Raw genomic sequence first — 27,838 nt, forward strand, 5'->3', positions numbered from 1 at the left:
TCATGAGGCAACCCTGTGCGGAATGCCATGGAATTTGTTTTTGGAATTCTGGCAATACCAATTATTCCGGAAAAACGATGTGTTTCAGCGACGCTTTCTCGATAATAATTAGTTTTGTTTGATCGTTACACGCCAAATCTGGTGATATTTGGTTCGTACAGTGTTATTTTACAGTGTGTGTGGATTTTTATCATCAAGCGTGAGTATTTTCATTGTTTTTTATTAACAAACGTTGAGCGCGCCATTGTGCCGCCCGCCATCATTTCAATTATGTTTTTTTATTTGTCCAACTTGAATACAACACTTGGAATTGTTATCAAAATTTGCCGGAAAGTACCGAAAACAATTAGTTATTCATGTTTTATGTTGACAAACGTATTTAATTGTTATGTAGGTTATACATTGCGCACGCCCAGTACAAGTTTGCGTCGGTCTTTCTAATTACGTTCGTAGTAATTTAAACCGATCTTGCAGCGTGCTCAAATTACATTATTTCACTAATCTATTCCTTGTAAAACGTAACAGAATTGAATGAAATTGGATCTCTTTATTCGTGACTAGGAAATGAAATAATGGTGTTTTTTTTTTCAGCCTGTTTTGACCTTAGGCTGTATAACATATAAACTATGAAGCTATATTGAAATGAGAACTTGTTTTACACTGCTCTGAGCTCGATTACGATGCTAAGACAACGTGGTATTTTTTTATTTTTAGAGTATTAAACTTCTGTGAATTTAGATTTTTGCCTTGACATTTTGGCTGCAAAATTATTTGCATTGCTGACAATAATAGTTGATGCTATCTTCCACCTATTGCAAATATTCGTAGAGCATGTTTTACTAAAGTTTTACGTTTCCTTAATAATCTAACAAAACAGTTAACTATGTTTATTTACAAACTTAGTTGAATGTGTTCCGGTGAACTGTATTGTGGTGTCATTTTCCTTGTGTGGAAGTAAATGAGAGGTAAATGGATATACAGTAGTTGTTTTGTGTAAATTATTGTTAAGATTTTAATACATCACATTTCTATGATTAACTTATCACATTATTATAGTGAAGTATTTCAAAAATTGTTGATCAAAGTGAGGCAATTTATGTTCAATTGCTTGCCTTTGCTTTTGTTCAATAATTTAAATTGTACTCCATTTACTTCCCAATATAATGCACTAATCAATAAAAAAGCAATACAAATCTTAATCGCTTCTGTGTTGCTAATTTTAAAACAATATAAAATCAATTGTGCCTTGCATATATCTGGCCTCTGGCTTACAACGGATTAATCTGATCAAGAAAGTCCATCCTTTATTTCTTATTCCGTGAGATTTAAATCATGAATGATGATGACCGTGGCCAATCAGATAACGGCACTTATCTCAGCCGCACCTGTCCGTAACCTCTTTATCTATCTTTTACTTTGTTTATATTGCGTACTGATAAAGTTGCATTTACAACTACAGAGTTTGCAGTGTAGAAGGATTTATTAAGCGGATTACAATTTTAAAATCCGTTTGCTTTTGCCTCAAAATACATAAAAAAAGATTTTTACCATTTTCATGTATCAAAGTAAATCTTAGTGGATTTCATTTAATATAATATTTTGTTTGTTGTGAAAGTTTACAATAATAACAGAAATATGGTGAGTGAATTGGCTCGACAAAAGACTTATTAAAATTAATGGTTTCATCTGAAATTGAAGCTACAAAAAAGACCATGGTTTGGACTGTACCATAGCAACAATTTTTTATTAACTCATTAAAATACAGTACAAAGTCAAGGTTAATGTGTAAATACTTCCTACAATTTATCGTAATAAATCTTTATTGCAAAAAATATTTTAAGTAAGTACGGAGGAGTTTACCATACATTATTTCCATTACGAAATTTTAAAACTGGTTAAATGGCAAAAAAAAAACAGGATTCTTGTATGTTTACAAAAAGAAGGTCTCGACTCCTTGTATAAATTCATAAAGAAAGAAAAAAAAAGAAACCATAAACCCATCTTGGCGTTTTGCGCGCCAAGTGCGCAAAAAAACTGCGTCCCGTCTCTCAATAAAGATGGGGGAGACTTGAAGTTTACTGGTTACGTCTGTCTGCAGCTTTCTTATCCATGTTTTTTCTTGAAGTAAACAGCCCACTTGAATATTATTCCTACATAAAAAAAATTTCGGCATTTTCGTAAACGTTTGAAAGTCCAAAATTTTTTTGGTACATTTTATTCAGAAAGCAGTCAAACCTCTATCTACACCAGTGGTTCTTAACCGGTGGTCCCTGGAGGCATTCCAAGTGGTCCGCGAAGCTTGTCTGTTGAAGCTTGTTGTTGTCGCTTGAAGTTGTCTAACTGAATTTTTATCGACTTATAATTGCGAGCGGGGGTTTTCGCATGGACGTATATCGGGTGTGTCGTACCTAGTCCCCCCCATTCATGAAAATGTATGTTTGGGCTACATTTTACGTAATTTTGGTTTTGAGTCTTAAAAAATAATTAAAATTTCGCGCTCGCTTCGCTCGCAAATTCAGAAACTGTATGCCCTTATTTTTGCATTTGTCAACAAACAAAAAGTGAAGTACGTTTGGGCTAAATTTTACGTAATATTTGGTTGAAGTCCTATAAAAATTTCGCGCTCGCTTCGCTCGCCTATTCAGAAATTATATGCCCTTATTTTGGCATTTGTCAACAAACAAAAAGTTAAGTAGGTACGTTTGGGCGAAATTTTACGTAATTTTTGTTTTAAGTCCGATAAAAATTTCGCGCTCGCTTCGCTCGCGTATTCAGAAACTGTATGCCCTTATTTTTGCATTTGTCAACAAACAAAAAGTTAAGTACGTTTGGGCTACATTTTACGAAATATTTGGTGTAAGTCCGATAAAAATTTCGAGCTCGCTTCGCTCGCGCATTTGGAAACTACATAGGCAAGTTTTTCTTTATTTGCATTTGCTTACCTACACAACTGCCGACATGCGTTTAGCTTTGAGTAGAACTGACCCAAAATTTCAGGTTTTTTTTAAATTAATAAAGAAATGAGTACTAATTTAGGTAAACCGATGAGGTGGTCCCCGGCAAGACAAATTTTAGTCAAAGTATTCCCTCATGTCAAAAAGGTTAAGAACCACTGATCTACACGGTATTCCAAAGCCACGAAAAAGTCCGAAACTTGTCTAGTTTTACCAGTTTTTTGTTTATATTACTTGAATAAACTCTTTTATGAAATGATAATAATACTTTCAGTACCCAACAATACACTGAAACTGAAACATATAATACATTTCAAACAAACAATAGTTTTAGAACACACATGATAGAAAAAAGAACTGGAAACATGAGAACTATTCATACCGGAATTTACGATTTTTACGGTTCAGCTAAATTCACACCTTTTTCTAGTTACACGTGTTTTAGTTTTAACAATGTGTTCATACTCCATAGTACTACAAATATTACGATATTTTTAAAGAATCTAAAGCCATTTAATCTAGACACATCAAGCTCGGTTTTGGTACTAAAATTCAACATTCTTGGTGTAAATTTTACCTTGATTTTTGCAAGGTATTTATCCTTGAAGTGTCCGTACTACTTTGTGGTACATTGCGTGACTAAAGAGAACACTATCTAGGCGCGAGACGACATAATTAGTCACCCACGTGGCTGTGATTGTCGCCTCTCTATTGAACACGAGGTAGATATTCTTGTATTGTATAATGAGCACTATTCTTTTAATGAAATTGTTAACTAGTGTGTATTTTGCGGTCGCGTGTTAAAAACAGAGCCAGAAGAGGTTCACTGGCCTCCAGAAAATGCCATTAAGTGAATTGAAATAACACTGCAAATATCATAGAGTTTTCCATTCTGATCAAGCTTTTCAAAAAAGAGCCAATAGTCAGACAATAGAGATTAGATTTTTATAAAGCAAGGCATGACGAGTAAAGCTCTAATAGGTATGTACTTTCCTCATAGACACCAACTAGCAACAGGAGAAAAAATACGCCTTCATAATCAATGGTGCCAAGTTCTAACCAATCACGGTACTGTCCAGACGGCAGACTTTTTTTGCACGACCTTGGACGCCGCTCGGCCCCCCACATCATTCATCAACATAAATTGCACGTACCATGTCTTCGTGTCGTGTTGCAAAGAAATTGTGGCCGTTAAAAGATGCCATGTTCTATGTGATTTGCTGGTAGATTCCTTGATTGCATTGGCATATTAATATTTGCCAGACAAGGACTATAAACTTTGATAAACTCTCAATCTTTCTCTGTGTGAGAGGAGGCCTTTGCCCAGCAGTGAGACCATAAAAAGGGCTGATTATGATGTAAACTTCAACGGGAGTTAAAGTAAAGCTTCAGCGTAAAATTAAAGTCTCTCAAAAAGGTACTGCCCTTTTTCCATTTCAAATAACTGAGTCACTTACTGATTTTGTTCACAACAAAGCGATTAGGATTGTATCAAAAACGAATAAAGAGTTAACTGCACAATAGGTACTGTATGCCTTGTGAAGGGCTAGTTTACTCGCGTTTTAAGCGATATAACCATGCATGGATTGGGTGTGGGAGTTCTACTAAACGAGATTTAGAATCAAGTATTGCTTCAAATAGTACTTACACTCCTGTATTCGCAGATAATCTTAAATTGTTACACATCGTTAACCGTATAAGATTGTAGGTATATCAAGATGAGATACCCGTTATACTTGACCCAATATTTTCACAATTTATGGCAGTTACAGCTCAATTAGTTAAATCAGGGAGCGAGATAGGCCGGCCCTTCGAACTAATGAGCCGAGACATAGTCATCTACACCAGTAATTCCTCCTTAACAGGTTTTGAAGACGTTTGAAATCGTAACTAGTATGGTTGAGTCGATTTCTAGACTACAAAGATAGAATAGAAAGCATCCAAGTTGCCTATCATACCTTTAATGATTGATTTCTTGCATATCTTCCGAAGCTATGCTATTTTGATCCGTAAGTTTTCTATTTTGATTTTATAGTTTCCAGATGTTATAGTCAGGCTCATAAATCTTTCTATTCTTTTATAGAATTTCATATTTTTGTGTCTAAAAAAGGCAAGGTACAACGCCTTATCTCCAATTAGTTCAAGCAGGACTAGATGTAAATGGTACCGCCCTGAGCCCGTCCCTTCGTAACGAGTGAAGTGTGACGGCGCCCGCGCACGCAGGCGTGCTCAACAAGTGAACTACCGGTCTTCGTTTTTTGTAATAATATACGATGGGTTTTTGTTTTTGTGTATAGTCCGCTTTTTGTTCCACTGATTTTTAATTCCAGTCAGTAAAGTCCTGTTTAATCCTTTTTGGTGCGTTCCACTCGGATTACTTACCTAAAGAATATACCTAAGTTGGGCTCTTAAGATTTGTACTTAATGAACTCATACACCAAAGGAATTTTCTAATTTTTAGCTGGTTATTAAATCAATTTTAAAGCCACCTGCGCACCCTGATATCGTATCAATGTGTAAACATTAGCAATAATTCCGTTCACTTTTTCCAATGTTCCAATTACTGAATAGGTTTAACCATAGTAGTGCGTCCATTAACGATTTTGTACGTATTGTCACACAAATGTATGGCATTAGCATTGTCTTATTATACCGACTTGTAAAGAATGATAAAACGAAGTTATTGAATGAATGATTCTTGTTACTATGTGTACAAGTATATGGCTTCTTGATTAACATAGTAAGGTGTGCTATGTGGGTTGTAAAACGCTTATCTTATTACAAACAGGTTTTAGGTAGTATCGTAGTACATTTTTTGTAGGTTTTCGTATTTTTTAAGACGCACATACGTTTTTGAAATGGCATATAACCTTCCTACATATTCCTCAGCAATTTGCAACATAATTGAGATACCTTTGCTTTGTAAGAAACCTCGTATTCTAAACAGGGGTTACTAGAGGTCATTGAAACCCATTAGTGCTCGTACATTTACTTGCAAATCCTTTGGAAGCTGACGAGCTATGTAAGTGCATTGTCAATAGCTTGCAGTATGCATTTGTGAGGCGTAGTTGGAGAATAATAGAGATGCATTACTTCTTAACACGTAAACTGCATAGAAGGTAATATATTGCAATCTATGTCTGTGTCCTACATTGTATGTGTCTTGTTAACTTGGAATTAGCTCATAAACGTATGACCAAGTACTTACTCGAAATAGGTTTATGGATAGTCTGAAATGTGAATCAAAACCTGGTTAATCACTTGTATCATCTTGTGAATAGTTTATTTACAAATTATTTATTTTTGTTATTGAAAAACACACACTTTCTCCGACATTCTAAAGATTAATGCCTTGTTCAATAACAAAATATTTAAACAATTGCACGTACTATGTCTGAGCAAGTAAAAAGTACTTTCACAAGCTGGCTCGTGACTGGTATAGGAAAACTTGATGTTTTCCATAAATAACTGTAGAACTTGTTTGCTCTATCTATTCGGAGCAGACTTGTAGGGAAAATATTGAAACGTAAACAATGTATATTATGCACCGTTAAAGCGTTGAAGGAAAAAATATCCAGAATTTTTTTTTTTATCCTGAATCAGGCAAAGAGTTAACATGTTTGGAAATTAAATTCACATTACTAAAGTGTTAACAAAAATAGGTCTACACTACGTCAGTTTTCAATATCCCCGAAAAGTCTAACTTCATAAAACTATCTTAGACTGTCATTCACAACAACATACTTAATATAAAGGCTAGTATAGGATAGACCACCAATCGCACCAATAAATAAATTGACTCTCAATCACACCCAATAACACTTAACCGTTCCCTAAGGACATGAACACACTGCACGTAGCCCATTGTGATGCATATCATGCGCGCATCAGTGCGCTCGCGCATACCTCAATAGGTCGCCTTCCTGTCTGAACACAGCTTAATGCTGGCTTTACATGCTGTCACGCTGCCGAATACGGTTATGTCATTCATATTGTGATGGTTTAGAATTGGGGGTCCTTTTTGGTGGAAGATTAATCCTTATATTGATTGTAATTAGTGAATTTTAAGAAGCTATTTAGATTAACCTCGCACTCAGAGACATTTAACGGTTAATTAAGCCATTATTTAATGAAGGATTTCTTTGACAATTCGTCACTAAGGAGTGACTTAAGTAATTATAAAATTTGAGTGCGATGGTATGTTCGGTATTGCATTGGAAATCGAAGGAGCAGACAGCATAGTTTAACTTTTTTATAGTTAGTTCCTATTAGATATCTCAGGAGACTCAAGTAATCACGGGCATCAGTTGATAATAAACTTCGGAATGCTAGTCAAACTAATAAAGAAGTAACAGGTTTTCTCTCCAGTCACGTACATTTCCGACTATTCTGTCGATAACTTATAATTGCAGAAAGTTAAGACAAAGTCGTTCTATGTTCAGTCTTCAATGATTTTTTGGTACGGAATATAAAAATGACACATCGAAGGTCCTGTGTTCCCAGTATTTCTAGGCCAAAATGTTCCTTTTACTCTCCTTCAAATTGCTCTAGAAGTTCAGATACCATCGTACTGATGGTACGATATAAGATACTCCACACTTATTCACAAGCAGGAACTTATTGACACTTGACATTTGCAAGTCGTTAACGTGCCAAACGCTCCCGCTAGTCTATTTACAGTAACATGGTGGTATTTACCTTTGTTTAGCATACGGAGTTCTATTTACTCAGTCCTTTCAATCTTTCAATACACGTCGTGACCAATGAAGTGAAGTGAAGTTCTTCGCAGTTGAAAAGCCGTTAGGACGCGAAGGGCTATTGGGATTAACTGCGTATTTTATTGTTAAGCTAGGGTTTATTTAAGATCTCTGAGTGGGTAATAGCAAGTTGATTTGAATCAGAATTTTGAGTTCAGATTGACGGAGTTCAGAAGGTCAGATAGGCTGCAAACACAGGCATTCAGCATCTGTTTAAAACTGGAAGCTGACCTCAGTTTGGTGGTTATAAGGCTAGGCAGATAATGATTTCTGTACTTTATTACCTCTATTCTTAAGTTATTTTTTACATCACATGAAGTATTTAACGAGGCGTTGATTTCGATAGGCTATCATAATAAATTATCTTCACGGCATGTCGATCATATTCAACCCGTTATCATATTTCAAATTAAATTACTAATCCGTTAGCGGCACGCCATTAGAAATCCATTACTGTAGTATCTTCAATGTGTACGTCCAATATGCAAACATTGGCCCAATATAGAATTACCTCCTCGAAGCAGGATAAAAATATGAGATGCATACTGCAAACACACTTTCAAAAATCACAAATAACTTGTTGCATATAGAGCAAGTTTTATAGATCAGCCCTATAAAATTAGATAGATCTTACAACTGATAACATTAATATTAGATTTATAAAACTCCATGTATGGAGAACACTTGCCTCTCATAAAAATGTATTTGATGATGAAGCCTTGGCCAATGTTTGGCCCAAAGGACGCCATGTTGGATCATTACGTAGTCCATTGACCCTTAGGGATTGTTCACACCAAACGTATTGTCCGCCGCTGACTGTGAGTATACTCACTGTCGGCCCCAGTGTGAACGTCGACTCAATCTGCAGTACGCGTACTCACCAAGCCGACAATAGGCTATAGCGTACGATGCGCTACATGTGTGAACAAAAGAATAGGCTCTTGTAGGTTCACACTAGATGCGTACGCTGAGCGGCTGACTATTCTACACATAAAAGGGCTCAGTATTTGAAGTTGCTCGTAATATTTTATAAACGATAAAACTAGCGTAATTTATTTTTTTCAAATCAGACGTTTTACTGATATTTCAATTAAATGATGCGCATTCAGATAGTTGCCATTTGCGAAGCTCTAGAGGAAGACGAAAATTATAAAAAGAAGAGATTGTGGGTACATCCCTTAAAGTTGAAGAGATGTTTTCTTGGTCAATTTATACTTTATATTTCGAATATAGACTTTATCCAAATGAGTTCAAGAAATATTTTCGTATGACAGTAAAACATTCGATGAGTTATAGATAGTTCAACTCAGGTTTGCGCGCGGCCCTATGTGTGCGTCGGCTTGTAAATATACAACTTTCATTCGTGTGACAGTGACGTCGTCCGAGCATGACGTGTTCTTATCGCTTTTTGTTATAGGTACAGTCGTTTACGAAAATGTCTAGTTCTTCACGGAGAAAATGTTTAAGGAGTCAGGTAGCGTTTCAAAGGTAGTGTTTTATTATTACATTTTACAGTTTTTCATTATTTTCTCGTTCATTATATACGTTTTTTCAAATTGACATTGACAGTATCTGAGAAATAAATGAGGTGAAATATCTAAGATGAATTAAATACTCCTTACATATTTTCTAGCTCGGGGTACGCGGACAATAAATAAAAGTGTGGACTAAGAATGTAAAAAGATGTAAACAAAATGTGTGGGGAATTAAAAAAATATATATATTGCTTCGTTCGCATAATGACATTATGCGAACGAAGCAATGCAACCTAAATAAGACGGAAATAATGAAACTCATAAATGAACGTTTAACGGCCAGTTTCTTCATCAAAAGTAAAAGTCAAAGTAATGTCTAAAGTAAAAGTAACGGTCAAATTCGTTTTTTCAAGGCTAAAGTGACAGCAAAACTAATACAAAAAAATTAAATTATAAATTTAAAAAAACCCCCGACCCAAAAAAGTACGCAATAATTATGACAAAAGGTTAAAAACGCTAAACCCTATAAAAAGCAAAAAAATAACTTTTAACACTACGTAAACTAAATTTTGTCGTGTCGGGGGACCGCTCTAATTCATTACTTTTCTTTATACTTGTTTTTTTTTATACGAATGTTGTAATTAGGTAGGTATCATTTGATTTATGTAAGTATTTATGAAGGTAAAAAGCGGTCCCCCGACACGTCAAAATTTAGTTTACGTAGTGTTAAAAGTTATTTTTTTGCTTTTTATAGGGTTTAGCGTTTTTAACCTTTTGTCATAATTATTGCGTACTTTTTTGGGTCGGGGGTTTTTTTAAATTTATAATTTTATTTTATTTCATGCTTTTTAAAGGAGCTCTTTAATTTTTCCTTCTTTCATTTAATTTATTTTATCTTAAGATGGGGTCGCTATATGCGATCTCGGCCAAAGGAAGCTAGGCTGTTTAACAATCCTCATGACAAACTGGCTCTGGGAGAATTGCACAGATTGAGAAACAATAAAGATTAACCTTTGGACATTCTAGATTTTCAGCAAAAATATAAATTGGTTTATCCGTTTCATTCCGGCATTTCGGGGTTTCATCCGCCACATCCCATTTCCAGGATCAGGTTCTCGTCAATCAGAAACATGAAGAGAACTCGTCAAGACAAATTCAACGAGCCCAAACTCGATGGGTTTACTAAAAGGCAGTTCAGGGTTACGTCTCCTACCTTCGTGCCTTAACAGCAGACCAGCTCAGCGGTTCCAAAAGACATTAGTGTTTCAAATTTCAGATCCCACATATACTTGCAAGTAAACTGAGCGTGTAACATTCCTATCACATCTAGCAAACGAGCTGATGACCTTGAAGACCTGAACCGATTTCCACCAAACATAGCTAAGAACACTCCCGACTGACATACCTTCTAAACAAAAAAAACCGCATTACAATCGGATCATCCGTTTGGGAGCTACGATGCCACATACACACACACACACACACACACACACACAGACACGTCAAACTTATAACACCCCGTCGTTTTTGCGTCGGGGGTTAAAAATGATTTTGACCGTTACTTTTACTTTAGACATTACTTTGCCTTTTACTTTTGATGAAGAAACTGGCTGTAAGTCAAATTGATGAAGGGGTGTTGGGTAATACTTGTCGACATGTACAAAAGAAAAAAGAAGAATACTGTAGACATTTTGACATGGAGTCAAAATTTACAATTGACCTTGGTGAGAGTAGCGAATCTGAAAATTCATCATTTATTTTTCAAGTAGCGATTCAGAATCATTATAAATAGATAAACATTAAATTACGTAATAACTGGTTTTCTTTAAACAGCCGTATACAACCCCTAAATAACTTTATTTGTACCCGACTGTACCTCTTGTCACGCACACAAAGTCACTGTATATGTACAAGGGTTACCCACACATAAGGCCGCGCGCAAGACTGAGTTGAACTTACTATACTATCTTTAATACGTTTAAGTTTATATAAGAGGGACACTAATTATCGACGTGCTGTACCGAGGCGCGGCGGTGCGTACGCGGCGGAGCGGCGCTATTCGGCAACTGCGTCCGCGTAGCCAATCCGCTTCCGCCGTGCATAGTCGCGTAGAAAAATAATCGGCCACTGAGAGTCAGCTACAACAGACGACGTAACAGCGTATAGTCGGTTCGGTGTGAACGACAATTTCAATATATATGGAAAAGCAATAAACTGCGTAACGCGCGCTCACAGTCAGCGGCCGACAATACGTTTGGTCTGAACGATGCCTTATGGCAGCCGCCCAAAAAAACTACAATCATATGTATTGTGTTGCCGAGTGCTAATTGACTGGTATTATGATGAACTGGTAGATTTGTTTGATGTTCTTAGTTTCAAACGTTTGGCTGTGTTTTGAAAGAAAGCAGTGTACCAATTACTAAAATGAAATAAGTCTACAGACAAACTTTTGTGAATCAAGTTTGCATCGAGAGCTTTCGTTTGCCCATTCATCCATAGAACTGTGAAATCATTTAACGGTTCCAAAAATGTTCGCTAATGCACCTCGACCACCAGAGATCAATGCACCAGACGAATCTGCAACAAAATGGAAAAAAAATAACTGACCATTTGCAAAAAATAGGACAATAGTTTTCAGTGGCTTGGTCAATTTGTTAAAAGTACTGTTCAATTTCATCTAACTGTGAACTGTCTGGCTCTTGTCTGATTGCTGGTAAGTCTGAAAAATGTGAAAGTTAAGGCACTTAGCTTTTTCTGTTCAGGTATTATTTTTTAAAAATATTGCAATGTCTTCTCGTAGTTTTAACTTTGTAATTTATTTACGTGTGGTAGGTCAAAGAAACATTCTTGAAGTTTTCAAGCATAGTAATTGTAATGAAAGTAATTCGATTCAAATGCGTTTAAACTTCAAGATGAAATTGTGATAATGTCTAAAATGAATCCATGAAAAAATAGCTCCCGAAATGTTAAGTAGAAAAGTAATCCAAATATGCTGTGAAACAACAAGGTTCATTCATAGATAGATATCCGAGAGAAATTACTACATTACGACACTAATATGAATGCATTACAACTTGCTAATACACATTTAAATAACATACAAATAAGGCTAAGTAAAGAATATATTTTCGTCAATGACTCAGTGTTTAGGCCATACATAATATTAAAAAGCGAGTCTTGACATATTGCTAAATATATTTGCAATACAATGACTATGTTTGTTTAGGTTTCTAAATTAGTGTTATATCGGTGGCCTAGACTTTCTCGTTTCGTGTTCGGATGACAAAGTGTCAAGTATTTATTGTTTGGGTATAACACATTTAAAAAATGCGCAATTTATTTACACATTTTAAAATACATACTTGATAATTAACGTAACTTAATCTTAGGTAAACAACTTTGGTACTCAAAAGCTAACTCTAGCCAGAGGATAGTTGTACATAGAGTTTCCTACTGACCATACCTAACCTAGTTTTCTTTAAGGAGTGCTGCGTTCTTTGAGAACCCTGAACCAGAATAGCGATTGCCTTATCCATATCTCGCTTGTTTTAGAATTCTCAGTCCTCAAAATACCTCAATATCATATTATCAAATAAACATCTACTAAAACAGGTGTCCTGACCTGTTTACCCATAAAACTGAAGTGGATATGCAAAACTAATCACCCACGCGTGTCTTTAACCAATTCTGCTCATTATAAAAAATCATTAGCGTAGTTTTTTGTCCAATCCTAGTTACGTAACTTATACGTCAAGGTTGTATGAAGTCGATCTACTAATAGAATAGCTATGCTTTGTTTTTCACGTTATGCAAGGTATTGATCCGTTCCTTTGAAGGTTTTCGCCAAATAACTTCGTTGGTATGAAGTCAGTCATTTGTCTTCTCGACTATCATATCTTGAAGGCACTAGTAGTTGATTTCGGAGTGGCAAAGTTATTTGAGGAGATCTTTCGACGTCTTTTCTGCCTGAAGACGTCAACTTCTGGACAAAGGCCTCCGTGTAGATTCGCAACTTTGCTCGTTCTTCAGTACCCCTCGACGAGAACTTTGGAAATCTGTAATGATAGTGTAGTTTAACTAGGTGCATGTAAATGGAGGTAGCTACCTAATTGTTCTAGGTACGATGTATGCTCCAGTTATCTGTTATACCTAAAACAATAGTCAACTGTTAACACTATATTTTCGCTGCCAAGAAGAACATAGGCAACAAAATCCCAGGAAAACGCAGTAGTCAGGTAGTTTCTCTTAGCATACCCTACAAACACATGCGAAGTGTAATCACATCCGCTGTAAATAATTTAACACGAGCTCGTCAACACACTTTTACTAATTGATCGTGACACCTGCCTTATTTGAACCTATGCTACTTCAGGGCGCTTTTCTTTCTAACACCAATTACATAGAGTGACTACCTAGGCAAGCTGGAAGTTGAGTAGTGAGGATTGTATTGACCGCGTTATATGTATTCTTTGGCTCTATAAAACTTGATAACTCTTTTCTTTTCTTCTGCATAATTAAGGTATGCTGAAAGTTGTGAAGTTGTATTGACCGCATTGCTCCTTAGCACTAGAAAACTTGAGATAATACTGCTCTAGTCTAGAATCTTACTGTATTCCTAGTGACAGTAAATTGCTTAACTTTCATTGCTAATGTCTTCTTCTAAGTATTTATCACCGTGTAGCGAGTTTTCCTGTATTGAACTAGAATTTTAAGTACCATTTCTTCGCTTTCCATTCAATTTCTTTTAAGCATGCCAACTGCATACTTTCGCATTCAGTTACCTGTGGATTTGTTGGAATAACCTTAAGCAAAAACTTGGTATCTACTGCGTAAAAAGCCAAAAAAGCTTGGTTCAGAGTGCGAAAAATTCATAAATAATTTTCACTGTTATCAAAATTATTCTGAGATTGTAACTCGAGTTATTCCATTCGATCGAAACTAGGTTCTCCACGCATCAGTGACACTCATAATTATGCAATACACACAAACAGTACGCATGACAACGTGCACTTTATCTTCAAGTCCGGAATATAAACAAAACGCATATTGCATGTCGCTATCAGGCATTCCGCGTTGACACACATTAACCACGTGAACTGTACACCGATAACGGAAGATATCTTGAGATTACGCATGTATTGCTATGGTAAACTCCGAAGAAGAATAAAAGGTTGCGATATGTTCTAGACCTCCAAAAAGATGTATGATGTGTATCAACATGTACAGAGATTTTGCATATGATAGACTAGCCGATTATAGCGGTTTCACTCGCGTCCCGTGGGAATTACTGTCCGTACAGCAATATACATACATATAGCCCATGTTACTCATGAAGAGTTTAGCTTACCAACAGTGCACGCATTTTTAAAATCGGTTCTGTAGTTTCTTAGCTTTTTCGGTATAAACAAACACACGTACAAAAAATAATTCCCTAGTGACTAGATTTAAGACAATATCCAACTCCGCGGGTAAATTATTGTCTTTGAGTCATGATCCTTAGCTATCAGTAAAAATAGTATAGATAACGAGAATTTATCATATTTTTAAAACGAAGAATAAAACTAAATGACCCATGGGCTTGATAAAAGTATTGGTACCCTTAAGTTAAAAAGCTCATTACGAAATATGCAACCACATGAATCACCCACGTAGTATGCACAAAAACCAGTTTGTCATACCTTGATAACTACAAAAACAAGTTTCATTGTTATTATTTATGATTGATTTTTGCTTACCCAATGAGCTTTCGCAAGGTAAGACGAATTTGGGAGTGCATTGCGATGCATTTAGTTCATCGTGTAGGTAGCAAGGTGCAGTGATAGTAGACCGAACTTTCAGTCTAGACTTTGTGAAGCTAGTTTTTTTTTGTAGTGGGCTGTGATTGTGATATTTCGTTGAGTTATTCAGGATTGTTAGCGGCTCCGATAGTGTCGTGTAAGTAGTGTTTTTAATATTCTTTTCGAGTGTAAAAAAATTCGAAAGTTTTCATAGTTTGTGCGTTTAAGGCTAACGCATATCGGAACTAATTGTAGATGACCTGGGATGAGTACAGGTTTAGTTGATGTGAAAGTTTATAGAGAAAGCATGACAAAATCGCGTAACAAAAATATGTAATTTCTTAAAAATAACTTGTTTGTGTAAAACACTGATCTGAACATTAAAAGCAGTCTAAACGCGTTTCCTCAGCTTAGAGTCTTTAAATGTAAACTTACGGAATATAATCCATAAATAAAAATCGTTTCGTTAACATCAAAAGAATTTTTATTTGACTAGAACCACTTTATGCGGTATTTGAATAGGATTGTGGAAACTATATAAATATTTATGTTGTACGTCAATTTAAACTGTGCTGGCATACACTTATAATATACGAAACTATACAACACAACCACCTTTTAACATAAATTAATTCATTTATGATTGCCAAAATAACTTCAATCTTTCAAACAATAATTTGATAAATGGTTTTTCTTTTAAAATGTAACAATTATTAGATCCCATTCTAAACCCGTTATTGAAGGGATGATCGTATCTGTCAGAAAGTCATCAATCATTCATCATTGAAAATGGGCTTTCATTACTAACGACCCTTTTTTATCTGATAAATACTACCTATTTACGTATAAGATTTTTCTTAATATATTTTTTTAATCTGAACATCCCAATTATGATTGAAAACTAATTAAATTTTACTATTGTATGCAAGCTACCTGAATAACATTATGTAGAACGATAGGGAGAAATATAAGATCTAACAAGAAAGAAGGTTCAGAAAGGGTCTAGTAAAGTAGTAACTTTAATAACGTTAATTTTTTTTAGATTTACATGCCTTTAGCTGGAAATAAACTATTTATTTCCAAAATCTTTATATGGGTTCAAACCATCAGTCAACATGTCGTGTGCTCTCACTTCCCTATGCTTGTGTAACAGGTGTTCTATTTCAAAACAAGCCATTAATAATAAACCTGTCGTCGCCTACTTAAATAGAGCTTCTATATTAACTACTGATATAAATAAACAGAATCTTTTATAACACCAACCTGTGAAAAAGATTGGTTTTGCTCTAACTTAGGAGAAAAATACTGACTTGTCTGTTTTTTTTTTACCGAATTTTAGACTCTCGATATAATAATCATTGTCGTCAATCAGTTCAAATAAGCACCCTGTAGGGCCCTAACAGAAAATCAAAGATTGTCGCTCCACTTTGCTATATGACTGATTGCTAAATTATCACAGTCCTAGTAATAAAACGTCATTAATCAGAGTCCTTATAATAAAACAAACTAGAACGAACGTAAGTATATCTTAGAACCTGAGGTGTTATTCGAAAGAGAATGATATCCCAAGAAAATACCATTAGCCAAAGGTATATAAATCTAATTCGGTATAATACGCGCACGGCAACAAACTCGGATAGTGATCATGATTTGATGTACTTACGTCTATGTTTAAATATATCTGTGTTTGGTGGATATCATCGGTGTTAGTACAAGTGGTAAATGAACGGCCCTTGCGCTGATGGCCTTTGTGAGTGCCTGTGTTGGCGTGTGGTCCAAGGGAGAGAAGGTAGTGGGGCTGTTTCAAAAAAATATTTATAGCATATAAATACACACATCATATTTCATTATGAAATCTTGTATTTAAGCTAATAGTATTCTTAAGCATAAATTAACGCAGAAAATAAGTATGAATTGCAAAGACATCGAAAACTGTCCAAATATTTGTATTTACACCTTTCAAAGTGGCGATTATCTAATAACTGTAATACCTGCAAGAACGACGTATCTGCCTATAAAGAAATATGTTTCATTCGGTAATTTTATTGTTTAATCGGAACGAATATTTAAATGCACCGACATAAAATTACTCTCCCATATCAAATTGTAATTCAATCAAAAATATTGTTAATTATGTAAGTAATTTAAACTTAGACCACACGCCAAGCATCGGCACTACGTATGTGTGCGTGCGAGTTCGTTCACCCGTTGCCTCTATTTCTGTTAGAAGGGAACTAATATTCCCCGAGAAAGCTCCCATAGGCACGACCTTGATAATACCTGCATGGTTCTTAAAGTGCATGTCATTAAAGCAATTTGATGGGCCAAACTGATAATTTTGTTTAATTCACCTTGTAAGGTATAAGAAGATGATGATTGTATGGTATTTCGTAGAGTCTGACACGGATGAGGTAAAAAATGGAGTGTTGGTTTCGAAATGGCCGGAATGGTTACCGAATTCTGTTAGTAGTGTTAGTGTCACTGAATCTGTAGTCCGGCTTTTCTTTTTCAAAAAGTTTTTCGTAAATTAATATAAAGTCACCAAGAAAACTGCCATTCTGAAAGCATATAAAATCATATTTCAGTTTCTCCTAACCTCAAAGTGACTAACGCAATACGTGAAAGTGTGTTAAATATTACGTAACACGTCTGAAATACTAAAAGGATATTCTAATGTGTATGTACACAATAGTCTAGGACATTAGGCGTGACTGTTTGCCTTGTATCTTATTTGAGTTCGTGCTTACCGTTATGCAATTTATAATAATTATGTAAATTTTCAACTACTGTGGTATGATCTTTTTAATTACCTACTCTTTATTAATATAGTTTTTTTTACATTTTGCCCTATTCCTTAACAAATACTTCTCATTTCGTGTTACATTCCCTTTAGAGAAATTAACAATCTGCTATTTTTGTTACAGAGAAATCATGAGCCAAAAGGTGTCCCGCAAAACAGCGGTCAGTGAAGAAAAAGAAAAGGTAAAGTATATTAATGAAAACCTTTACAACAAACTTATTTTTTTCCCGACCGTCTTCACACAAATTCTTTACGGAAGCCATTGTACGCGGCTCTATGTACTAATCTTGTTCACATACCAAACAAAACCACTAGGCTTAGCTACTACCGGATATTCAAACTTAATACATTCCCCTTTTCATTCACAGAGTAATAGTCCAGTAAAAGAAATGAAAAAGAAAATGGCAGCGAACGCCGAAAAAGAAAAACAGGCTGCCGAAAAGGTGACAGACAAACCTGCAGACAAAACAGAGAAACCCGTAGAGAAGGTTGCGGAGAAACCAGCCGAAAAACCGGAGAAGAATGATAAGCCTGACAAAGGTGGTGACAAGAAAGCAGAGAAACAAGATAAAGCAGTAGATAAGAAAGCTGCTGAGAAACCAGATAAGAGTGCAGATAAGAAGCAGAGTAAAGAAGAAGCTAAGAAGAATGAACCACAGCCAGAGAAGAGTAAAGCAGATGCCAGCAAAGAGGATAAAACTGCAAAGGTACCTTTAATTATATTCCTTTACGGATTGGCTGCGTTTTATTAATTTATATGTAGCTTTTCTTAAATGCTTAAAGTATTTAAATTAGTGTAAATAGAATCAGAGATTTTTTTTATATTTTGGTTGAATATTGAAGATAGTAGTTAATGAATTCTGCAGTATTTAAAAAAATCTTGTAGTTGCCATTCATTTGTATAATACCTTCCACATTCATCAACAGATTACGCTTAATACACAACCTGATCCTCACTCCTACACTCTTCAATACTTTTTTCCAACCATCATTGTCCTATCCTTTATGAAACCTACTCTTTCCTACAGCCTGTGGTAGATGGCAAAGCAGTTTGATATACCTCCCTAAAACCTAGCCCTTTTAAACGCTGATTATTTTATATACGCGCAAAATCCTCTTTCTGTACATACCTGTAAAACAATCAACAACTATAATCATGCTTCGCTTTTGGTACAATCAAAATTTAAAAATTCCAGCCAGCAGAAAAATCGGACGCCAAAAAGCCAGAGCCAACTAAAACAAAACAGAACGGGCGGGGGCTAGCTCACAATGGCGTTTCAGACGTCACACTGGGTACGAACGGGACCGATGACGTTCTCAACGGAACGGTGAGTGCGGACTCGGAGGACGATGACGTAATGCTCGTCATTGATGACAACGACCAAGACGATTTGTTCCCGGAGCTGACATACGAAGATACGTCTGACGGGGACTGTTTCGAACTGCCGACGCCGGAGAACGGCCCCAGTAGGAGTCTCACGCGCCGATCGCAGGTACCTTTATTCGGTACCTGTTGTGCTTTTTCGTTTTTCTTTAATCGATTTTTTTTTGTTTTTTTGATTGGATGGTTTAGTCGATTTTTTGTTCGTTGTGAATTGAAAATCGACTAAATGAGAGTGTGATAGTAACATTGATGGTTGGTGCAGGTCCTTTAATCTACTAAACCGATTTCTGTCGTTTCATGTGACAGTACCGTCAGAAACTTAAAGACATTTTTCAAGAAATACTAAAGTCACATTCTTAGGTGTATGATGATTTTTTTTCTTAGATTTTATTTGATTTATTTTGGTTTCTGGTGATAATTTCCTTTTGTGGTGTCATTTTGTGTTTTCATATCTTGCTGCGAACTGGCAAATACTTAGCCCAAATATATTATTTTATCATGGTAGTTACTGCATGTGAAAAAATTTCGGTGTTGCCAGTTTATCAGTAAGTCCCATTGTTTGTCCATCCCCTAACTGAACTAATAGCGTTGTTGGTAAAGGTGAAAGCGACGCGAACCCCCGAGACTCCCCGCCCCGCGTCCGACAAGCCGGACAAGGAAGCGGACGAAGTAAGTCGCGGCATTCTATGTGTATGTCATGGAGGAGTGGACTAATGGAGTGTTTGGTGTACTGTTTTTTAAATTAGATTGTCATGATGATGATGATGAGGCATGTTGACCAAAAATGTATGTCTTAGTAGACATGACGGCTTAGTGATTGAACTTTCTGGGTATGATTAAGAGACGGATTATTAAGAATCTTTTCTTAAATCCTGTCAAGATGACAATTGTGTCTAGTGTAGCTGTGTGGTATTTTTGTCACCAAAATACTTGCGAGCAGTATTTCTTTTTACCAGTCTACGCCAGAAGAAGGGTTATGTTTTTACAAGTTGATTAAGAATCTATAATGAAGTTGGATTCTTATTGCAATATGACTAAAGTATTGTGGCTTATATTGACTGTCAGACAGCACTTGGACACTTTATTTGTTTACTTCTCCGTGTTATGAATATATTTTTATGAGTGTGGCAATAAATGCAGTTATTTATAGAGTATAAAGAACACCTAGACGAGACCTTGACATTCTACACATTTATGTGTATAGAATAACTGTTATCTAAATCTACATCAAGATTAAAATGAGATTACATTTTTTATGACTATTTAGCATCTTGTTCATACAAAAACACGTCTCAAAAACATAATCAATCCCTAAGTTTATTTGTAATGGCTAATATTTTTTGGAGTTAAAAAAGCTGAAATATCCAAATTTCGCCTTCATATTTATTGCCAGTCTAACCAAAAAATATCATATTCTTGTCAAATCACGATATTGCTAAAATTAGCCTCTAATACTGTAAATGGCATTATAATTTCCACACTCATAGAGCGCTGTTGTGCATATTTGCACAGCTAACATTCTGCACAATGTGTGTTAACTTGCACATGTTTGTACTAACACCACTGACCTGATTGTGTATTATGATAATTTGCTGTAAATACTATGTACATAATAATATATTGGTGAAGAGATTTCATACAGGTTGTTTAGGGTTGAGGATATTTTTTATGAACATACTGAAAACATTACTCACTTGCACATTTATATACTTTCATTTTGAACTCGTTTTTTGTTCAATCATAATTACACAACTTTTTGTTAACCACCTCTTAATCACTCTCACTTATTTTACAAAATTTGATGCATGGGTAACGATAAGATTCATGCATGGGTGTCTAAACACTGGGACTTCACTACAAAGAATAACTACAATCATGATAGACATTGTCCACTCCGTATTTTATACTCAAAACTCCATATTTTATACTCAAAACTTACCAATGAAATGTACACCCCGTCTAAGTTGAAACGACGCGCCCCATTACCGCTACATAAATGGCAGAACACCATAACATATGCACACTTAAAATGCATTACCCACTACTGCGCGTCATTTCAGCTAAGACAAAATAGGTACTATAATACACTCCAAAAACACACACAACACTCTGCATTAGTTATAACTATATTAGTACCGTTTATGTAGATGTATATAGTTTTATATAAATTACATATTACTACGGGCCTCAACGCCCGAAATAAACAAACAAATTCTCAAACGATTCCTCCCCACCATTTTCAGCCCAAAGACAAACTGCTGAAACTCAAAGAGGACACAGCACCACCCACAGACCGTCGTCTCCGTTCTTCCAACTCGCCTAAACCCCAGGAGGGTAAGAAACCAGAAACCAAGAAGGACTCCCCGAAGAAATCCCAGGATGGCCTGGAGAAGGTGGATGAGAAAGATGAGGATGCTGCGAAAGAGGATAAGGAGAAGGATGATGTGGTGGAAGTTACGCTTGAAGTGCCTTCTAATGAGGGTAAGTTATTGTTATAACTAGATTATGTAAATAATTCGTAGTCAAGTCATGATAAGAATTGGATTGATTTTTGTGATAAAATTTTGTTGGAACCAGAAAGGAGTGAATGATTTTTACATAACATCGAAACTGACATGTGGATTCCAATTTCATTCAGATTTTTAATCAATGAAATCCTTGAAAACATAAATTTTTGAATTAATCTTCCTAATAATATCAAACATCAGCATCAGGGTTCTATTTCGAAAGTTAATTTATATTCTCTTAATTTTCGCTCTATTTCCCGACTATCTAAATCTATAAATATTACAGCGACATCTTAGAGAGAATACCTCGGGAATTACTAGGACGAAAACGTCGTAAAGAATATTCTATTTCTTCCTCCCTAAAAGTTGTTGTAGGTACATAAGATTTTCACATATTCACTTAAACTTGAAAGACCAGACTTCATAAAATCACCCTTAGCACGTAAGCCATGGGATACGTTAACGTTATGTGTAGTGTGACTGTACGTTGCAGGCGAGGAGTCGCGCAAGCCGGACACGAACTTCTCCAAGTCCCGCGTCAAGGTGTCGCCCTACCGCCGCAGCATGAGGCTTGCTGACCAGACCAACACCTCGCTGCAGGCTAATTATACTGGTGAGTAGTTTGTTGTTTATCTTGCTAACGCTTGCTTGCTTGCTTTGTAACTGTTGCCTGCTGATAAAAAGTAGCCTGTATTTATCCTTAGACATATTTTTTAAAACCGTCCAACTTTGTACGTGAAAGATGAACAAAAAACATCCATCTTTACATATAAACTTTCGTATTTACAATATTAATCTGTCTTAGTTGCAGTCTCATCCCTTGAAACTTGTGCAAACTATTCCCGTATTGCGACTTAAAATAGCCTGGGTTGATTAGGGGTCCTCTATTAGTGAAATGATATTTTTTTGACTGGTCCGGTGTACATCCATACATGCATAAACATATCGCTTTATAATGTTCCTCGTACCAAGGGAACTTTTTCTTGGTAAACTCTTCTACACCACCTACTTTTGTCATCATATTTTAAAATTACTCTCTGTATTCTGCAGGCAACAACACAACAATGGAGATGGACATAACAGAAACTTCTTCATTCCTCGAGGACGCTCCTCTCGACGACAGCTCTTACTTGCGCGGGCTCCGCAGCATCCGCGGCCGCTCGTCATACAAGCAGCTCAAAGAGATCACTCTCAAACATGTCGCGGCTAACAGGAGTGTGCGGTCCAATGCTGGCGCTGGTGAGGAGAATTTTATTGTTGAACTTTTATTTTTATATCGGAATATGGTATATTATGGTAATATTGGAATATGGTAATATTTTTATACCTATATAAGGTACCTACTTTAGTTTACCACATATGTCCCGATCGATATTTCAACTAAAATACTTATATGTATAACCGTAATTCGGGTCCCTAAGATCGCCTAGCCTTGCCTAGTTTCAGGTCCGCTGTTCCAAATAACAATGTCTCCTACACTTAGTTACACTTTATTTGCTTCTAGGAGAAAGTTTTGGTTAGAAGTTTGGTTTGATTCAACCTAAATTAACTTCTGTACTAAAATAATAGCTGAATGAGGCTTAAGATGAACAAACTATAATTTTAATCAACTATTTTAAGTCTAAAAACTTTTTTAGGAAGGTAGTAGAGAATATCACTCTAATATATATATTTTTAACAATTTTTTTTCCCATTCCAGTAACATCCCCCCTATCAGACGCCACCTCCCGCCCCACGGGCACCGTAGTAGGACGCAAGCGCAAGCCGGAGCACGACGACGTGGAGCAGGCCACCGAGGCCACTGAGCACGGCGCCAGCAAGCGGATGAGAGTGCTCGACAGGCTGGCGCAGCCCTTCCGCAGGGCTACTGTGCAGAGACGGAATGCACCGGTAAGTGATACCAAGTGTTCTATACTTGATGTAGAACTAGTTGAGTAACTGAGTCAAACACGAGGGAAGTAGGATCGAGTGAGAACCAGGGCAGGTACCACACCTGCCCCCATTCGAACCCTACGAACGTGGACGTTACGTGCAACCCTCGGGGCCACAGCTGGGGGGCATTATGGGGCAATGCCCTGCCTTGACCATATACAATATACATATATTGCCTACAACTTTAAAATACCAAAAATTCATTATTATGACCCGAATTCATCGCTCGCATTCACTTTCAAAGAAAATTTAATGTTTCAAAGAGAAATGGGTTCAAAGAAAAATTCATGGATAAGTCTGGCCTATAGAAAAAAGTACAAATTCAGTTAATCTGAACGAAGTTATTAGTATTTTTAACAACACGTTGAATGATAAAATTTTGCTGTTTTCAATATTTATTGGTATGTAAATGTCAATCGGGTAGTATTTTGATGCCACCTAAACATAACATTTTCATCCGCAGATCGTAGGCATCAACACAGACCTACCTCTCTGCGCCCCAGTAGCATCCCCCGAGCCCTTCGACCCCGAGTGCCTCAAGGCGTCCACGTCCACCCCCGCCGCCCCCGCGCCCGCCCCCACCGACCCCATCGCCGTGCCGCTCGCCCCAACGCAGGACAACAAGCGCTGCGTCATCATGTAAGGAGGAGGTATGTTACATCTGGCTTTGGATAATATAATATATGAGAGGTACACTGATGTTTTGTGTTAAAAAACAATTTTTGGGATATGTGGATTTCAATAACGTATCCATCTGTAGGTTTGCTTACTAAAGATTGAATTGTAGTATTTACAAAACAGTACTATAGTTATCGGCACGAATCTTGTACTCTGACCTTCACCTGCGCAGAAGTAATTTATTGGGTCTTTTTTGTGGTATGAAGTGAGGCGCGGGGGCGGGCTAAAGCGTTGATTTAGTGCATCGCGGCATAGCCGTCACTCGGGATTGGTTCTTTGCTAATAAATCACTTCTGCGCAGATGTAGGTCAGAGCTCAAGATTCGTGCCGATAACTATACTGCTCAGCCGGTACTCGACTGTATTCGGTTAACCTGGAAGATGACCATAATGTAGTTGGGAAAAGGCTAGGAAGATGTCTAATGCCTGTCTAGTGGGAAAGCAAATCAACAATAAGATAAATTAAAGAACTTCTTCACATGTCAACTTTATCAACATCAGAGTGATGTAGTACGAATTCGCTGCTGAACTTTGCTAAAGCACAAACTACAGTTTCACTCAAGAATGCAATATACAGAATATCTACCTAAGTAAATATTCAAGTTTTATCTAAGCCAGATAATGCCTTAAAGGGGATATATGAAGAGAATTTTATCATTAGGAGGTTGTAACATAGAGGACTCGTTTGCGAAGATATGAAGTGACAAATATTTTGCATTTTATGCACTCAATTACGTACAAAAACGTATTTAAGGATAGTTAATAGACTATCTAGAGATAGCTGAAACATGTCATTTACAATACTGCTATTGCTTAATAAATCTATCTGACAACTAAAAAGAAGTTTGGAAGTTTTTTAAGCAAATGTGTATTATGAATAAACAGCTTAGATAAGTTTTATAACAAGTGTGTGAGAAATATTTGTACCCTTATATCAAACAATGAGTGTTCTCTCCTTATAAACGGCAAAGGGTCACTTCGACGCTAAAAGCCGTCGTCCGATTTGTAAGTATTGTTCGTGGAGTCTGTTTTGTGCTATAATTTATCAACAAAAATATCTACAAATTAGTCCTAAATCATGTTTGTAAGAGTATTGTTGTTAACATGTATGAAATTAGATAAATTTTGACAATCAACTGATTTCTCTCAATCGTGTTTATATAATAATCACAAACCTACCGTCAATTTGATTGTGTTGATATTTTAATAATCAAAATAAGGTAAAATATACCTTTCTGTAGGTACACACCTCTCTTTTTGAGAGATCAGAATCGGTCAGTCATTTGTTCTGCTGACTTAACAAGTTCTACTATAAATTCAATTATTACATATTTTTGAAGACTTCTTGAGTATTAAAATCACTTCTTGATTTTCATATCACTTGTCAATGGGGTAGTCATCAAATTCTAGCCCAAAACAGACGCCGCTGTAAAACAAATTAGACTACATAAAACTGTAATATAGTAAATAGATATATGATGATTAGATGTAAAAGACAAGTATATAACGGCAATGTTTTGTACATAATATTATTATGTATGTGTGGTTTCACTTGCAGAATTATTTTATCTTTTTATCAACTGACTTTATATTGGGCATGTTAGGGACTACAAATGTATAGTTCATGCAAAGGCAAGAATCGTGTCAAAAATAAACTCAATTTTGTGGATTTTCCATTTCGGCATGTTTTAGATGCTGAATTAATCCGCAAAATTCAATTTATTTTTAAAATAATTTAGATTGTGGTCTTCGCAATTAATTAAAATGTACAATGTTATATCATACAATTTATTAAGATAATTATGCCTTATGTCTTGGTTTCAAAAATGTATGTTTATTTCTAGTCCTGAACATGTCCAAGTGTGCTAGTTTAATACTTAGGTAATGAAACTGTAAATATATGGTTTCAGGAATTCTATTTTTATTATTGAACATTACTATAAGGCTACCCAAAGAATGAACAATTATTATGTTCCCAACATATTGTGCATTTTTTAATAAACTTCAATCATACAAATATACAGGATTTTTTATTTTAAAATCGTTAGAAATTACTAACAAATCATCCTTAGTATGATCCTTTTTATGATATTACCACTCCTGAAATTAATTTTAATGTTTTTTTTTTCATCCTATATCAATCATTTCAAATGTTTCATTATTTTCTGTCATGACAGTAGAAATTAGAACCACCGAATGATTGCCATCAGACCACTAATGTAATACCATTGCGCAATATTGTGTTCACAAAGTTTTGAGATTTATTTTACATACTTACAGGATATCTTCCAGAAATGATTTAGTGTTTTTTTGCTTATTTCTATTTCAATGTGTTTGAATGTGTGTCTTGAAATGTAAACTGTAGATACAAATCTGATTTTTAAATAAACTTTGACCTATATTATGTCGATTACGTCCGAAAAGTTATTATTTTGCAAGAAATGATGTCCTAATCTATTTTTTTTTTCGAATAAGGTTGTATAAGTGTTTCGGATTCGATAGAATTTCTATTTTTATATAAATAGATTTAAATTAGATAGTAGTTTTTGATCGCAATAAGTATTATTACGGATGTAGATGTGGGTGTTAGGGACAGTTTTAATACTCATTAATTTAAATGCCTTAAAATTTAAAATTGAAAGGTTTGGTTTTAAATTTGTTATCTCGTTTAACGAGAAAGCTAGATATTTCTAGGAAAAGCTAGAATAAAGCAATAAAATTAAAGGCAGTATTTTGACTGTCCCTGCTTGTAGCGTTGTCGTTGTGTTTCAAACATTAAATGTTGTATCGATATTATATGTAATATAGAATGCTCTAAAATAGATTTCATACATAGTCAAAGTAAATACTCTAAAGAGAAAGCTCAATGGAACCTTTGAGAATTTTGTATTCTATACATTTTTCATGTATGTAAAATGTATACTTTACCTAAAGGTAAGAGTGACATCAATTTGATAAAACTTATTGTATATCTAGAAGTAGTGAAATATTGTTTGAAACTCAACGTTGTTAGGAAATCAGTGTTTTCGTTTGGCTTAGTTAAGGTCTAGTTTAGTCTAATTGAATTGTATAAAACTATAATGATTATAGAAACTGCAAATTTTGATAAATAAATCATTGCAATCGAATTTTTGGTTTTATTTCACCCAAATTGAGCTTTTTTTCTAATAATTGATCATTGTAGTTTTAACACAATACACTTAATAATTTCAAGGATTTATAACATAAACTTCCGAACTTGAAAAATTACCCCATTCCCGAGTGACATTGGCTATATTTCAGGCTACGGTAAGGCCCGGTATCCACCAAAGCGGAGAGGAGAGGAGACGAGAGGAGATGTGTTTGAATAAACCAATCCGATTTCGTTATTTCCACATCTCTTCTCCGCTTAGCTTTGGTGGAAATGGGTCAAGCGGAGAAGAGAGGAGATGTCTCATTTCTCTATAGGATTTTGTGCAGCGAGCGAGCAACTGGCACGGCAGAGCGGAGAAGTGTCTAGTCGGGCACATCGATGTTAACATCGAAGCAAAAGTATCGCTGTACGATAAACACACAACTCACATCTCCTCTCCGCA

General features: G+C 35.7%; 1 protein-coding gene across 6 annotated transcripts; it reads left to right on the plus strand.

Annotated features, from left to right (window-relative positions):
* The first annotated feature begins 20 nt into the window (after positions 1 to 20).
* Positions 21 to 27,391, plus strand: LOC110376041 (triadin). Of its 6 annotated transcripts, XR_010277525.1 has the most exons (11): positions 22 to 199; positions 17,888 to 17,945; positions 18,132 to 18,470; positions 18,960 to 19,256; positions 19,748 to 19,816; positions 21,391 to 21,628; positions 22,148 to 22,267; positions 22,705 to 22,893; positions 23,354 to 23,544; positions 24,050 to 25,347; positions 25,382 to 27,391. XR_010277525.1 is itself a non-coding variant. In XM_049849305.2 (10 exons), exons 2-10 carry the CDS (start codon positions 17,895 to 17,897, stop codon positions 24,227 to 24,229), a joined length of 1,674 nt encoding a protein of 557 aa, XP_049705262.2. In that variant the 5' UTR covers positions 22 to 199; positions 17,888 to 17,894; the 3' UTR covers positions 24,230 to 27,391. The 6 variants fall into 6 exon arrangements, 5 of the variants coding, with proteins under 5 accessions (XP_049705267.2, XP_049705262.2, XP_049705265.2 ...); XM_049849305.2 differs by having other exon boundaries at positions 24,050 to 27,391; XM_049849308.2 differs by having other exon boundaries at positions 18,960 to 19,091; positions 24,050 to 27,391.
* Positions 27,392 to 27,838: the final 447 nt, after the last annotated feature.

This window comes from Helicoverpa armigera, chromosome 21 (genome assembly GCF_030705265.1).
Source record: "Helicoverpa armigera isolate CAAS_96S chromosome 21, ASM3070526v1, whole genome shotgun sequence".
NCBI lineage: Eukaryota > Metazoa > Arthropoda > Insecta > Lepidoptera > Noctuidae > Helicoverpa > Helicoverpa armigera.